The sequence below is a fragment of the Lonchura striata genome, chromosome 2 (genome assembly GCF_046129695.1).
Source record: "Lonchura striata isolate bLonStr1 chromosome 2, bLonStr1.mat, whole genome shotgun sequence".
NCBI classification, from domain to species: domain Eukaryota; kingdom Metazoa; phylum Chordata; class Aves; order Passeriformes; family Estrildidae; genus Lonchura; species Lonchura striata.
The window spans coordinates 36632082-36647811 of record NC_134604.1 but is presented as its reverse complement, the minus strand read 5'-3'; the positions used below and the strand labels follow the sequence as shown (position 1 = coordinate 36647811).

General features: G+C 37.5%; 1 protein-coding gene across 2 annotated transcripts in view; it reads right to left on the bottom strand.

Annotated features, from left to right (window-relative positions):
- Positions 1-15730, bottom strand: part of TMEM135 (transmembrane protein 135) — a 158265-nt gene that overhangs the window by 120935 nt on the left and 21600 nt on the right. For both annotated transcript variants that reach the window (XM_021545028.3, XM_021545029.3), the window contains exon 4: positions 2441-2474. In XM_021545028.3, coding sequence (XP_021400703.1) covers positions 2441-2474 — 34 coding nt within the window. The remainder of the gene's footprint in view (positions 1-2440; positions 2475-15730) is intronic.

The following is a 15730-nucleotide window of genomic DNA, read 5'->3' as shown; positions in this document are numbered from 1 at the left end:
CAAAAAAACAATAAAAATGCCACGTTTAAAACAAGAGTCCTTAGACCCTACTGCCTTTCATGTTCTACTGCATTTAACTCGGTGAAATGAAAAGCAGCAGCCATGCATAAAGATTTAACACACCTTTCCACTGAGTAAATTCATCACTGAGGACGAATTGTCACATACTGCCAACTAACTACACTTAAAAAGACTAAATAAAGGACAATAGGACTAAAATTTTCTAATTTAAAAGCCCTAATCTGGCTATAAAAATTCAGTGCAGCAGTCATGATAATCACTTATAATAATCAACAGTAATTACAGTTACCTCCTGCCTACCTGGGCAAAGGCACACATGAAGAATCACACAAAAAGCTTTAATTATTATTGCTCAGGCTGCAAAATTCAGTGTAGCAAAACATGAAACAAAACAAAGGAATACATTTAGTCCCATTAACATCTTAACAGGTCCTGACACGAGTTTTACAGAATGCAAGAAATGCAGGTTAATTTCACAATCTGCCATCACAAATTATTAAAATGTGACAGTTTTCAAAATGGGACATGCTGCAATCTAAAGATAACAGACATTCATGTTTTAAAGGATTAGTAACTTTATAAGTGAATCTTATAAAAGCAAATACAGTTCTAAACCAAAGATAAGCAACACAAATCGGGAAACATTTACAGTGATTACAGGGCTTGCTAACAAGGTATCACATGATCATGAGTTTACAGAGCAAAGCCTGGCAGCTCTGGCTTCACCAAAGATTTGTGACTAAAATAAGCCATTTTGCTGAAGAGATTATCCATGTCGAATGGTATCCATAAAATATAACCACATAGCTTGACTTTTCCCTTACAACTCTGTCCAACACCAGGTGACTGGTGTGGCACTTCATCCTTAGAGCCATGAACACAATGACAGCTCTCTCAGAACCTTGATACTTAGAGGTGCTGCTCTTTAAGCACACCTATTGCCCTCTCCTCTTGGAAAGTCTATTCCAAAGGAGTGATAGTATATTTAACTAAATACCACTGTCCTTATAACCTCTCTTCCTTGAATGAGGAGTTTTACACAGTGCCATTCTGAATTCAAGGAAAATGTCCAAGGTTAAGATTTCCTTGCAGGAGCCAAACATTGTTCCCATGCATTACTGGAGTCTGAACAGCTAATTAATTGAATTTCAAAAGAAGAATTTGTCACCTTTTCAAAGTAAGTTAAAAAACTTCATAATGGACAGAGTATAAGTCATACAAATGAGGAAGCTATAAAAGTTACAATGGTACTTTAACAATAATAAAATGAAAAGCAAAAATTAATTTCTTCTTTTCTGAAGTCTGTAAAGACCTCCCCTCATGAGTCTATCCGTAAAGAGAGAGTCTATGAATACAGACGAACCCAATAAACAATTCCAGCCTAAAAGAAATTGTTAAGCACCAGAGTTTCAGAGAAAACTATATAATGGGTTTCGTAAATGCATAAAGGGACTTTCCAGGATATTTACCTGCTAAAACATGTCATGATATCAGCTCCTCCCAAAAGTTCTGCCCCAACAAAATACTCAGAATTACAAGTCATCAACAATAATTGTACAAGGACAAAAGAGAACCTATTAATTTTATCACCCTAATCTGTACTGTGAGACATTGCCTTTGTCTCACCTCTTTTAGTCATTAATCATATCATCACCATCAGAGTTCAACTCATGCACAGCTCTACGGAGGCCCCAGCAAACTCCCTCAGTAGTCTGAACACAATTCTTGTTTTCTTTTTTTGTAGTTTCTGTGACTAGTTATGCAATTCAAACTGTACAAAAAGTTTACAATAATTCCTTTAGCAAAGTAAGATCTTTCCTACAGGAGTGATCAAGTAACAGAAACATTTTATATTTGGAAAGACTTAATGCACAAAGCATCATTTAGATAAATGTTATTTATTTGAAGGAGTAAAAGAAATATGAATCAAGGTTTAAATTGATACAATCTTGGCAAAAATGTTTGCATGCACAACTGACACAAGTTGTAAAATTATTAATTGCAAAACTGCAAATTATTTTTTGCAAATTAAATTATTTTTTGCAAATTATTAATTGCAAAAAGATATGGGGTTGGATTTCTCGTCTGCAAAATAATTATCATTTAAGTATCAGATGCCATTCTATCACAGAAGAGAAATACAAAATTACCATCTTCTTGGGGCTACAATACACAAAACTTTGAGCATAGTACAATGAACGACATTTCAAGCCTCTGCTTTACAACTACTTCTGAAAGACCTCTGATCACAATTTACTCTTAAGGGAGTTTTAGTTATCTAATTATGCATAATTCTTAAAGAAAAATCCTGTGACAATTAAAAAATTGCAATGAATGTCAGCATCTATCACCTTTAAACAAGACATTTCCCATGGAACTTACATCTTTTTATTCTTTATTGAAATAAAGGACTACTTACTTGATTAGCCATGTATATTGTGAGAAGACCTCTCCTACAAACAGAAAAGATAAAATAAGTGGATAAAACAAGTCTTTTTTTTCAGACTGAAGAAAACCACTTTAATCATTAAGAATATGTTATTAAAAAAGAGGATTTTAAAAACAAGATTATTGATGGAGGATGAACCATTACCATCTTATAGAAAAATAAGTGCAAAACTAAAAAGAGCATCTTGATAGCACAGTATCTAAAGCAGTTAGGAATTACAGGAACCAAGTTATATATAGCAACTGGCTACTCCACATGAGTCCTGAAGCTGTCAGAAGAGGCAAGACACCTTGAATTACACACAGCACTTATCACAACTTAAGTCTACACATGAGCCAGTAACATCAGCACCCAAACAATAACCTAAGCCTAAGTTAAATTGTGAATTTGCAGCAAAATGCTTGTGTGTTAACTTCTGTTAACTTCTATAAACTACAGGTACCCTAGCCCTTCTGCTTACAATATCACAAAACAGGTACCTTAGCCCTTCTGCCTACAATATCAGGAAATGTTTTCTACTGAGACTGATACATAAATCTTGGCTCAAGCCAGTGGAAAGTCACAGTGACAACAGTCCCCTGGAACAGTGGCCACCATCTTCTCTTCAAACTTTTATCTGCTTTTTTTCCACTCCTATTTTTTGATCTGTGTCTCAGCCCACAGCTCACAATGCTCTTTAGGGAAAGTATAAACTTGAGCTCAAGCTCTCACATTTTTGTTCAATCTATTGCAGCACAAGATGGAAAGTGAACTTGGCTACATACAGCTACTCCAGCAACCGACTGCACTGTAGGGTCCGGATGAAATTAAAATTATTTTCTATGCATCAGTCACAAGCCACCATCACCCTTGAGAAAGTGGAAGACATTACCACCACAGGTTTGCTTTGCCCTCAATTATTCCTCCTCTTCTGCAAATATTTCATTAGAAATCTTGGCCAAAGGTTGGAGCACTCAGTTTCACTATTTCCTACTGGACTGGTGTTCTTATCTTCTTGAGTTTACCAACAGCCTTGTAGTATTTGGGATTTTTCTCATTGACCCCACTGGTCTTACACAAAAAACCTGAAAATTTCTGTGAAGGCACCACACATTCAACTATTAAAGTTTCTCAACATGGAAGTTAGTTTATAACCGAATCCATATTTGTCTTCATGTCATTTTGGATTTTTTTTTTTAATATTGCTACTACAGAAGGTATGCAACAACATTTAACCCAGGCTTATATTTTCCACTTTGTCATGACATTTTAAATTTCCAAGCATCCATAGAGTGCTTAAGAGAGCTGTTAACAGAACATATCTTGCTATCAATTCCGTTGAAGAAGTCAACAAAACAAAAGCACAGATAGCAGGAAATAAATCTGTATCACACAGTTCCTGAGCTTAATTCATCCAAAAAGTTTATTCAGTATTTTCAAACCTCTGTTTACATGTCCGTAACTTTGTCAAATTACACATCCAGATCAAGGTTTTTCACAGCAGCCATCTAAGCTATAGGGATACATTCCACTTAAAAGTTTTACTGCTTCCACACCACACTGAAATTGTGGAAAACAAAAACACAGTATACTGACTCCCACAGGTTGCTCTCTACTCACAGAGAAGATTCAAATTTGGCTTAAGTTCAAGACTTTAACCAACAAAATCAGTTTGTTTCATGTTTTTTTTTTAAAGCAGAATTACAAATCCATTCTCTGTATACCTTCTCTACCCAGCACCACCCTGTGCCAGATACTAGAAACATGATTCTAGCATGAAGCCTAAGGAAAAAAAGCCTGAATCTAAAGATTTAGTGAGGATGAGGTATATAAGAAAAAAAAAGTAGACAAAAGGTAGGGAATAGGGTCCATGAGTATTTAAGCAAAATAGCCTCTACAACTTGCAGTAAAGCATCAAAATACTGTATGACAGTTCTGAACAGGAAGGGGTAAAAATTCACCTGATACAATAGATAAATTCAACTATCAGGCTGGTCTGCAAACAATCACCTAGTCTTTCAGTTTACTACCTCAAGTGATAAAAAAATATTGGTGCCCCAACCCGTCTGAGTAGCAAACTGCCGGATAATACACAGTTCTACATACTGTAAATCTTATTTTAATTTGTTATCAAGAAAAAATACTGGATATTTCATTTTACCCCTGTAATAGCATTAAAAAATTATGATAAACATCCAAACACTGAGCCATTTGGAAACACCTACCCGTACCCTACCCATTTGGAAATAAACCTACCCATAAGAGCTAACCTGGTAACTCAATCCCTTTTGAGTATTCTGGAAAATGTCAGAACATCAAAAACATCCTGCAGTAATATGCCTATGAGAAGACTTAACCAGCAACCAAGTGACAGATGCAGCTTTCAGAGTACACTCCATGTATTCACAGATGTAGATTCTACAGTGGGCACAAAGCAGGATGATCATTGTTATGTGCACATAACTTACTTAGTGGATTCTCCCCTGCAGTCTCTCTGTCATGCAGGCAGGGCTTTTTAGCCTCCCACTGAAATTTATTTAGTCTTTTTAAAAACACTAATAAACTAAGAACTAAATGAGTTTTAGTTTCAATTGTAGTCCCTTTAGGGGTAAAATGCAACTCACCAACCACAAAGACAAAGAAAGGAAAAGGGCTAGAGAAGAGGAAGGAAAGAACTCAAAAGCTACAGTGCAGCTGCAGCGAGGCCAATGTGAGAAGTAGGTGGCTGGGAGGAGACAAAATGCGCAGACAATAAATTTGTGCAAGGAATAACTTCCGGAACTGAAAACACCGCAAGCTGTTAGGTGACGTCATCTCCAACTGCCTGCAGCAAGCCCGTCTGTGAGGCCCAGGCTAACTCCAAGCAGAAAGTTTTCTTTCTCCAAATTAATTCTGTGACTTTTAAAAATAAATAGTCCCATGTTTCCATGGAAAAGGGAAAAAAGGGGAGGGGGAAAGGGCATTCTTCCTGGCCCTGTGCAAATGTGATCCAACAAGCCTAACCCAAACCTGAACTCTGCTGTTAAAAAGCAGTTGTAAGTTCAGAAAATGTTGCACTATTTTGTAGCAATGACAGCTGACAGAAAACAGGACAGAAAGATGGAGGTAGGCCAAGTAAGAGGGTCACTGGTACAACCCAAGGACTATATTAAAACTGCAGCTGGTAAATAAGGGGACAATATAATTGGGAAATGGTATTAGGAGAGCAGGAAATTATTAAACAATAAAAATAATTAGTCAGTCATGTCTAACCATATGCTTTGGGGAGGTTTAAAGATACTAATAAACAGCTTACATTTCACTGCTGAAGTCCATGAACCAGTGCTGAATGCTAATCTTGGCAACAACAACACCAGCAGGTGGCTACAGCAGTGACAATCTGGCAAGGTCACTACAGGAAAGCCCGACCAGACACACACAGAGCCCTACTGCCTGCTCTTCCTCCATGGTTCCTGTCTTAGACCATTTTCTCCAAAGCCTGCTTTCATAAATACCTTCATTGTGGCTTCCCACTGACTCCCAGTCACCTCTTAATTGACAGTCTCTCCCATACCCAGCTCTGTTTCTAATGATATCTGTGATCTTTAACTCAGGAAGGAAAAATGTGAGCTAGGGGTAACCTTAAATTCATGAGCACTAGACCAAGGTCCATCCTACCAGTTTCTTGTATTAAATTAAAGAACCAAAAAAATAGTTTGCTGAAAAGGTGTTAACAAGACAGGCCTCCTTTACCTGAAAAAGGAGGCTTGCATGAAAGTAATCATGTTTTAATTGTTATTAAATTCAAGTCTCATAGAGAAGTAGTGCTTAGTATACTTTTCACTTTGTTTCTCCTCCTTTATTTTTTCCCCCCAATTCACATTTTAAAATTAATTTTCCAACATGCTTGATAGAGAACTGAGTATGCATGGTCTCAGAGTTTAGTTATCCAACACAGGTCACATTATCTACAGTTGAATAATTCCAATCTTGCAGATTCCACATTTAATAGTTAAATTACAAAGGACTACAGGCTTCTAGAAGATAATTCTCTTGTTCATTTATACCTTCCTCAATGCAAAGTTTAACATGATAAAATTTGATTTTTGGACAACTCGGAAACATTGAGACCAAATTATAACAGCAACAGTGCTTGAACTATGGCCTATAAACCTCAACAGAGAACCACATATTTTTGTTATTGCGCTGCCCAGAGGAAAGAGTCTAAAATAACTGCTAAAAACCCCAAAAAGCTACAGGATAAAAATAACAAGGAAACCTAGCCATGTACTGGGCTGTATTACCAGAAGTTTAGGTAGGAGGTCAACGGAAATGATTAATCCTATTTGCTTGGCACTCACTACACCACAAAGCCCCATGCCTGGTGGTGATCCCCAGTACAAGCAGGTATTGATCATCTGGCAAGGAGGACCAGCAGTGTGGCTGGGCAGACCCTGACCCAACCCAAGGAAACAGCATTTTCTTCAGCAAGACACGAGAGCACTGGAACAGGGACTCAGAGGTTTGCAGGGCTGACCAGACAAATCCCAAGCAAGCTGGAGTGAATTCAGTGCCAGCCCTACTCCAAGCAGGAAGCTGCACTAGCTAAATTCCCAAGACTTACCTGAACAATTCTATTATTCTAGAGAAAAAGCAAAAAGAAACTTCAAAATGCCATCAATAATTTTTTCACAGATTGTAAAACCAGAAGAGATTACAGCGATAAACAATCTGTCTTCCTAATGAATACAAAACACAAACTCTTCTTTAGTGATTAGCTATTTACTTAAAAAGATCAAATTTGTATTTTAAGTATTTCCAATCGCCACAATCACTGATATGTTATTCTATAGGTACTTATCTTTACAGTTTGCATCCTAAGACAAGAATTAGTCTGGTCTCTGAAAAGAGTTACATCTTTACCTCCCCTGTAACATTACCCCCTCCAACCAAGTCTCCCTCAATACCATTTCTTAAACAAGTACGTTGAGCTCCTTCGGTTTTAATATGATGTTCCCTAAGTTTTTAGTCATACTTATAGCTCTTTGCCAAAACTGTCCCAGTTTTTCAAAGTTCATCTTCAAGACTTCAAATGAAAATATAGGACATATAAACCAGATTAAAGTTCTCCCATCCTTTGTTTAACCAAAAGTATTTTAAGGCAAAGAAATCATTGGGTGCTGCTCTCAGACTTTGCATTTGCCTGTGAGCAAGGTATTTATATCTTCTTGTAAATGCTATAAACTCTGGAAAACTTATTTGATTGAGGCCAAAGTCCAATTTCCTTTACACGTGAGTAAAAAATTCAGTTTGTGCCAATAGAAGCAGCAACTGTCCAAATCTGCATGCCAGCATATTGTTTGTGGAACACTTTGCTGAAGAATGTTTTCTTGCTCAGCTTGATGGGCTATAAAATTCAAAAAATAACTATTTTCACAAGCAGAATAAGCTTTTTCTTCGTATAATAGAAAATCCTACAAAATACCAATCTTTAAATACAACCAAGATTGTTTTTTCCTACAAAACGCATTGCCAGTTCTCTCTCATTTATGGTTTTCCTTCAATATATTTATGGCTTCCCTTAAATACAGAGTTGTTGCTAAGCTAAAATAAAAAGAAAAAAAAACACAACAGCACCATCCGCATACACAAAAAAAACCCCAACTAACCAACCTTGCCTGAAGGTGGGATGAATCCTTAGAAAGTACTTGCATTACTCATGGAAATTTTACCATAAATTAGTTATTGCAACCACAAAAGCCCTCAAAGAAAATTTCCAACAGAAAGAAAACACCTCTGTCTCGGAAAGCCACAGAAGAGAGGTAGGACCTGTCATTTTTAAGCCATATCTTTCTAATATTTATTCTTCCTTCGGAGTATTTCTTTCTTTCATGCATTTTGCCTTGCCCATCCTCTGTGTCTAACAGCAGCACTCCAATTCTTAGAATTTCCTCATGAAAAACTGCTTTTGGTGATACAAAGGTTAAAGAATTGCCTTGTTTCAGTTTAACCACAAACCTTTCCAAGCAGACATCCTGAAATCTAAACATTCACTGCAATTAATTAAACTTATTTGAACTAGTATAACTGCTCTTTTTTACCAGTATTGTGGTTTTTGTGATCATTTTTTTTTGTCTTACTCAAAACTAAAGGGGAAATTAGCTAGCAAGTCAAAAATAACAGGAAATAACTACAGCAAGATGAATACCACTGTGTACAGAATTAACATAAATTGACTGAGCAGGCACCTCCTTCAGTGAGAACAGCCCTAGGTGTGAGCTATTAGAGGGAGCCCCTAAATTCACCTCCAGGACAAGGGACCAGGGAAGGTACATCCAGGTACCATCCCTTCAACAGCTCCCATAACCCAACACACAGCAGCAGCCAGCAACACAGGGGGATAGAAGGAGCCTAAAGATGGATACAGCACCATGTTAAAAATCTTCACGCATGCAATTAAGAGAACAGGTTCTCTGATTAAACATCTAATTGATGGGTTATGTTTCTCCACATATGCAACAAATTTAAACAGTTGGTGGGGCAAACACCCACAAAATAAAAATATCCATATCACTGCTAAGACAAGAGCAGTTTTAGCTCTGCTATAAAGATTCCTAACTTCATACCCAGTCCAAACTTCAAATTCCTGATATCCTACATTTCCAAAAGTTCTTTGTATTGACAAACCAATAAGACTTGACCCAAGAAGAAGCAGGGACTGGAGTCAAACTCCCCTTTCCTTGTGATCTGTACAACAAAATCTGAACTCTACATGACTTTTTTAACCATTTTTCCATAAATTCATTATATTAATTTCCTACAAAATCAAGTCTGAATTTTATGTGAATGTCAATGTTCACGGAATCTGCTGCATATTCTGACACTATTTTATCTATTTTTTTATTATTCTTTACAAGTCTAAGAAATTACAAATAAAACTATTTTTATAAGACTCTCTGGATTCAAAGGCAAATAATGAAAAAAGAAAGAAAAAGGAAGATTCAAAAAGTTAACTCCGGCTTTAATTTCTGAGCATAAACTAAGAAGCTAACATACTAGTTTGTAATGGGTCCCCAGACAGGACTCATGGTCCACAAAAACAGGAAGAATTCCTCCCATCAGTTTCAATCCCTCCCCCTGCACTGTAAAACACCACTTTAAAACCTGCAGAATTAAGTCAAATACACAAATCACAGGTTTCCCTGAAATGAAAGAAGTTAAAATGAAGAGGTAAGAGGTAGGGTTTTCTCTGCTTTACAGCAGCTTGACACCACAAGCAAACCCAGCATAGATGTGGAGTTATGATTGCATCCCTGTAATAACACAAGCACTACAGATTATGTTTAGGGTATCGTTAATCTCTCACACCCACCAATTTCCTACTGACAGCTGGAGGTCAGCAGCAAAGTCCTGGTGCAAAAGTTCACATAAAATCAGCAGGAACAGACAAGCTTTCAAAATAATGCTGAAAATTATGAAAACAGACATAAGCAGTGAGTTTTCAAAAAAGAACATGGCAATTTTTTTAGCTTAATAAAGACCAGTTGGCAAGTCTTTCACACAAAAATAATGTTCAGAACTTCATCTCAAAAAATTACAGTTTAAGGACTCATAATCCACTGTTTTCTTACAGAAATTTCCTTTAATATTTCGTGTTGTTTAAAGGAGGAAATGGACACTTTGCAAGCTGGAGAAATTAAAATTGCTCAGAACTGCAAATCAGTAATTCTTGCTTGGAGCATGCTACATGTTAAGCAAAACAGTTTAATGCAAATACTCAAAATTTGTTGTTCTTAAAAGGAAATAAAATAAACTCAACATGTTCTATGATCTGAACACATGCCAAAGAAAGGGTATGAGAAAACTGAAAAGGGAAAGAAGCCAAAAATAAAATATATCTACAGTAATACATTCCAGTTAAATTAGTAGCAATAATTCTTAGAGTTTCCAGAAAGTACAACACAAGATAACATCTATAGTTCAATTTTTAAAAATTCCTTTATGCTTTATTTTATACAGATTTTCTGTTACCATTCCCTCCCTCCTCCTTCCCTCCAAGTTGCTCTATGCTATCTACAGAGCAAAAACAAATGCTGACCTACAGAGGAGAAAAAAACTCTTAATTAAAGTATGATTTAACCTCACAAGATTCCATTAAAAGATAAAAATATTCCAAAAAGCTTATTAGTATTATAGAACTACTGACTGGAAGATAACAGAAGAAAAATTAATCAAACCCCAAGAAAAGAGATGAAGGATTTTGGGATTTTTTAAATTATTCACATTCTTGGTACAGAAGGTCTATCTAGTGCTAAGTAAGACCTCAAATAACAATCTCTTTGGACTGTTGATAGTAACACCAAACTGGTTTTAATCAGCTCAATCAATCACAAAGAAAACACTCAGTTCTTTCTGGGCATGGGCTGCTTGGCCACTCTGTCTGGAAGGTATGAGCATAGGGCACAAAAGTAAATACTTCTGAACAAAACTGCTTTGGAGACTCTCAGTAGCAGCAGGTCATTGTTTAATGTATTCTGCTGGCAATCACTACCACTCCAAAGCAAAATAGGACACTATGGACAGAACAGTTAATAAAAATTAGGAAGAGCAGGACAGGGCATGGAAAAAATTCAGAGTTGAAAATACGTCCAGTATTCACTGGCCTTGGACTTACACTCCGTGTATTTTGAGAGTGAGAAGGCAGGAAGGAGAAAAGATTTGTCATACAAGGTCACTTGTTGACAGCTTGGAGCTGTCCCAATACCAGCTGAAATTTATCCAGTATTCAACCTATTCTTCTCAGCCTCTACCCTCTAGCCCTTCTCAAGTTAAGAGCCCTTCAACCACACCCTACCTGCATATCCCAAAGCCAGCTCACAGCAGCCCAGCAAGCAGCTCCAGAAGCTTCCCTAGAAGCCCCTTGGAATGGCTGGCATTCCCTTTTTAATTTATATTCTGTGCCCAGTTTGAGACAGTCCATTCCACAACACAAGTTTTTTGATAAAAGCTACTCAAATCATCAGTTATTTCATCTATTTCAAAAGACTTAAGCAGCCTGATGTTTTTCCAAGTCTGTTACACTAATAGCTATTGTAATGTTGGCATGTTTAGCACTAATTTTCTCTTTAAAGTAATAATGTTTTAACATTACATTAGTGATAGGATTATACTGTTTACAAAGCACCTGAAGCAATTTGTAAAAAAAAAGAAAACTATTTGATTTGACAAATCAATCTAACTCCAACAAGTAACTGCTGAAGCTTTTCAAACAGTGTGACTAACTTCTAAATGCCCTTGTATTCAGCAACAGCAGACTAGCACTTCCAAGAGAAGTAGTGTATGGAGTTAGACTTGTCAACATACAGTGACACTTGTTTTTTCTGCCCTCTCTTTAGACCCTCTAATGACAGCCTATTAAATAATTTTAAAAACAGGCTTTAAATCCAGTTAGGAACTATTAATTTAACCATTCAGAAGACAGAAAAATGCTATTAAGAATGTGCCTACATCCGTAACGGGGGTCCCAAGGAACGGCAACATTGGAAATCAAAGTGAACCTTCCCTAGAAAGGCAAGCAAACCACACTAAAATTTTGACCGAGTGTCATTTCAACACATCCCTATTGACTGAGAAGCCAGTTTCTGGCAGGACATCAGTACTGGATGATGAACTGGGCCAGATACTACAGACAGATGTTAATGAGATGTTTCACCTACCAAAGACAGAAATAAGCTACTGCCAAGTCCAGTTTGAACCTACTGTTTTCTGGCATTAAGCTCAAACATCCAAACTGCCAACAGTTGATATTGGAACATTTTTGCTAGTTCCTCAGTTCGTTGCTCAGAAGGAATGAATAACTGACACCAAAGAGCTTAAAAGGAAAAACGTATTACTGAAGCAGCAAGCTGGAGCCCATATAAATTCCTTCACGTAGACCAAATTATGCTGTACTACCAGACAGTCCATATTGTTTCAGTCTTTCACCAAAGCTGGAGCAGTCTGGATTGTGATAACAGGTACTGGCCCAAATTCATGAGACCTGTTTAATACCAGGCTTGCCTTTAATACCATGGACACTGTTTGTTCCTGCTTCTTAGACAGACTGTCTTTAGGAGAATGTTTTAATGGCACGCACTTTATCAAAAAAGATTCAATCTGGAATGGAGGTCATTAGATTACAAGAAACACTACAACACACAGTGCTGTATTTCCTTACCAAAGGAAATAAATACATGCCATTTTCTGTCCCAGGATGTGGAGGGGAAAGGGCAGGAAGGGGAAGTAAGATGTTTGACCTCAGAATACTGCTGTAATCTTTGCCACAGAAAAGCTCTGCGTGATTAAATATAGCAAATCATTACCATTCTAAGTCTCTAACTTCACACTTTTCCTGCTGCAGGAGCTAACAACAACCTTAGTTCCTTGGGAACAAAGCTCCAGAAAAGTCAGTTCTTTTACAGAGGGTTTATAGGTGTGGCTTGCATGGAAACAAATACTTAAACTGCTCTCATCTATAGCATCTGAAATCAATATCCTACAAGCAGACCTGAGGAACACAGCACTGAAAAGTTCCCTCCAAGACTTCCAGCCATTGCACTACAGGCATGCTAGGCATGGATATTATCTCACCAGGTAAATGTCAGCACTCAAGTCAGCTCACCTAAGCAGCACCTTTAGTTTATTCTATACTAGCAGAGTATTTATTATTCCCCCTCTGGGAGCTACATGTTACACACAAGCATTCAGACACAGAAGATGTATTAAGTGTTTGCTTAAGCCAAGGAAGTCCAAATGAGTGTGTCCTGGATGCTAGTGCTGAGCCAACAGGACAGAGTAATTAATCCATTTGAATTCAAGTCAGACTAACAGAATAGTCCGATGTTCAGCAGCAGTCTGAATTTTAACATTTTATCCGTCAGCATTTCAACAGGACTGTAAATTTTACAAATTTTGGTGTGTTTTTTATGGTTAATGATGAAAAGCAAAGAATACAAAAATATACTATTTAGATGACTAAATAATTTTTACTTAAGTTTTCAGCCTACAAAGTTAACATTTCAGAAATAGTTTTGCCAAAAGTGTTCTTGAAATAATTTTTTTAAATCAGACTTTAACTAGAATCAAGTGTCAGTTACACATGGAGCCATGCAGATAGAGAGGAAGGTATTTGCACATTCACCTGGGATCTATCAGAGCATGCTGCTTGACCTTAGCACTGCCCTTTGTTCACCCAGGCTGGCCCCACGTGCAATGACAGAGTAAGCCAGAGTTTAATAGGTGCTGCCTGAGATGTCTTTACATTCATGAAGCAGCCACACAGCTGATGCTGAGCCTATACTGATAAATCCTTCTGAAACTCAAAAGATCTGGAGGCCACTGAGCAATTGCAACGAAATAGTCCTTCATGATCCATCTCAGGCCTGACTCTAACAACACAGAGAGAAAAGAAACCCAGTCTCTACAGATCATCCAGATGCTGCAATGCATTCTCTAGTGTCTCCAGAATCACAGGAATGTATTTCACATGGAGGCTTCCAGTATTCTTCCCTGTCTGCCTGTTGTAGCTTTGAAAATGAATTGTCAGCTATAAAGCTGTAGCTGCTCTGCTGCTTTTCATCTTGTGTAAGACTTCAGCTACCACACAAGAAAGCTGAACCAAATTTTTACAGCATTCAAATGGTGCAGCCTGAATGTTAAACTTGGTTGCTGAATACTTACGCAGAAACAGTAAAGTTTTTCAGAATCCTGGATCGTTTATAATCTGGACTGACTGACTACCCAGGTATGGAACTGTAGTCACTGATTCCCAATAAACTTTCCTGATCTGTTCACAAGTACAGAATTTGCCTTGCCAAACTTCTGCCATCTCAAGTGGATGACATCTAGTTTAAGACAGTTATCTAGATTGCAATGAGACACAGAATGGTGAATCATGCAACTGATGGGAAATAAATGACCAGTATCAAATAGAAATGCACATTTCAGATAGTTAGGAAAGTCCAAGTGATGAGTGCAACCACCTCTTTTATCCAGAAATAAAAGGATTATACCTGTATCTTATGTGCATACACAGAATCACAAGGAGTAAACGGCAGGAATGAAGGATAGATTTACAATACGAATAATTAAGAACATCATACAGGAGAGATCTTTCTCACACAGTAAACCACATGGTTTCTGCAGTTCATATAAATAAAGCAAATTTTACTCTGCAGTTACCTTTATAAATGGAGCAGACAGTTTATAGCACGCCAGTAACACAGCATCTTTCTATGACCCACAGAGGACATCCTTCTCCTTCACACCGGACAGCCTCACAATATGGCTACAATTTAAACGACAGCCTTTCCCTCATCCACCAGATGACCTGGTTACAGAAGGACATCAAATAAGTTAAACAGGAATTGCACTTTGTGAACTCATGTTAACTGTGCCTGGTGGCCACGATGTTCCATTAAGTGCCTTTCAATATTACCAGAATAATCTTCAGAATGTTTCCAGAAACTGAGGTTAGACCAACAGGTCTGTAGCTTATTGGGTCTTCCGTGAGACCCTCCCTGTACATAAAGTAACTTTGAGAGCGGTGCTTTTGCAACATCCAATATCTCCTTCAGAACTCCGGCATGAATCCCATCAGGGTCCATGGACTTGTGAACACCCAGCTGATACAAGTGGTTCCTTACAATTTCAGGGTCTGCAAATGGATTGTACTGGCATACATGGTCCTCCAAATCAAAGAACTGAGCAGTCCAAGGTCTATGAATGTTATTAAAGATGGAAGCAAAAACAGTATCTGTTCTTTCTACATCTGTATTAGTCAGGCAACCACCTTCAGCAAGTATCAATGTGTTTTATTTAGACTTTTTCTTGCTATTAACATACATTAAAAAGCCCTTCCCTGTTGTCAGATACAGCACTGACCAGTTTCAACTATAATTGAGTTTTTGGCCTTTCAAATCTTCTCCCTGCATATGCAAACCACAGCTCTGTACTCTTTCTATGATGCCTGACCTTGCTTCCATAGATCACACAGTTTCCTTTTCCTCTTGAGCTCCACAAGGAGTTCACTGTTCAGCCAAACTGGCCTTCTGGCCCATTTGCTGGACTTACAACATGCTGCAATTGCCTGCTCCTGCACTTAGAAAAGACAGTTCTTAAAAACTGATTTTATTAATATTGAATTCACTGGACAGTTAAAAAAACTCCAGAAACTGTTTCTAAAATTAACGCATGATTCAATAACAGTAAGAAAAACAGAAAACTCTCTGAATATATCAACAAAGTTATGACTGCAAGGGATAT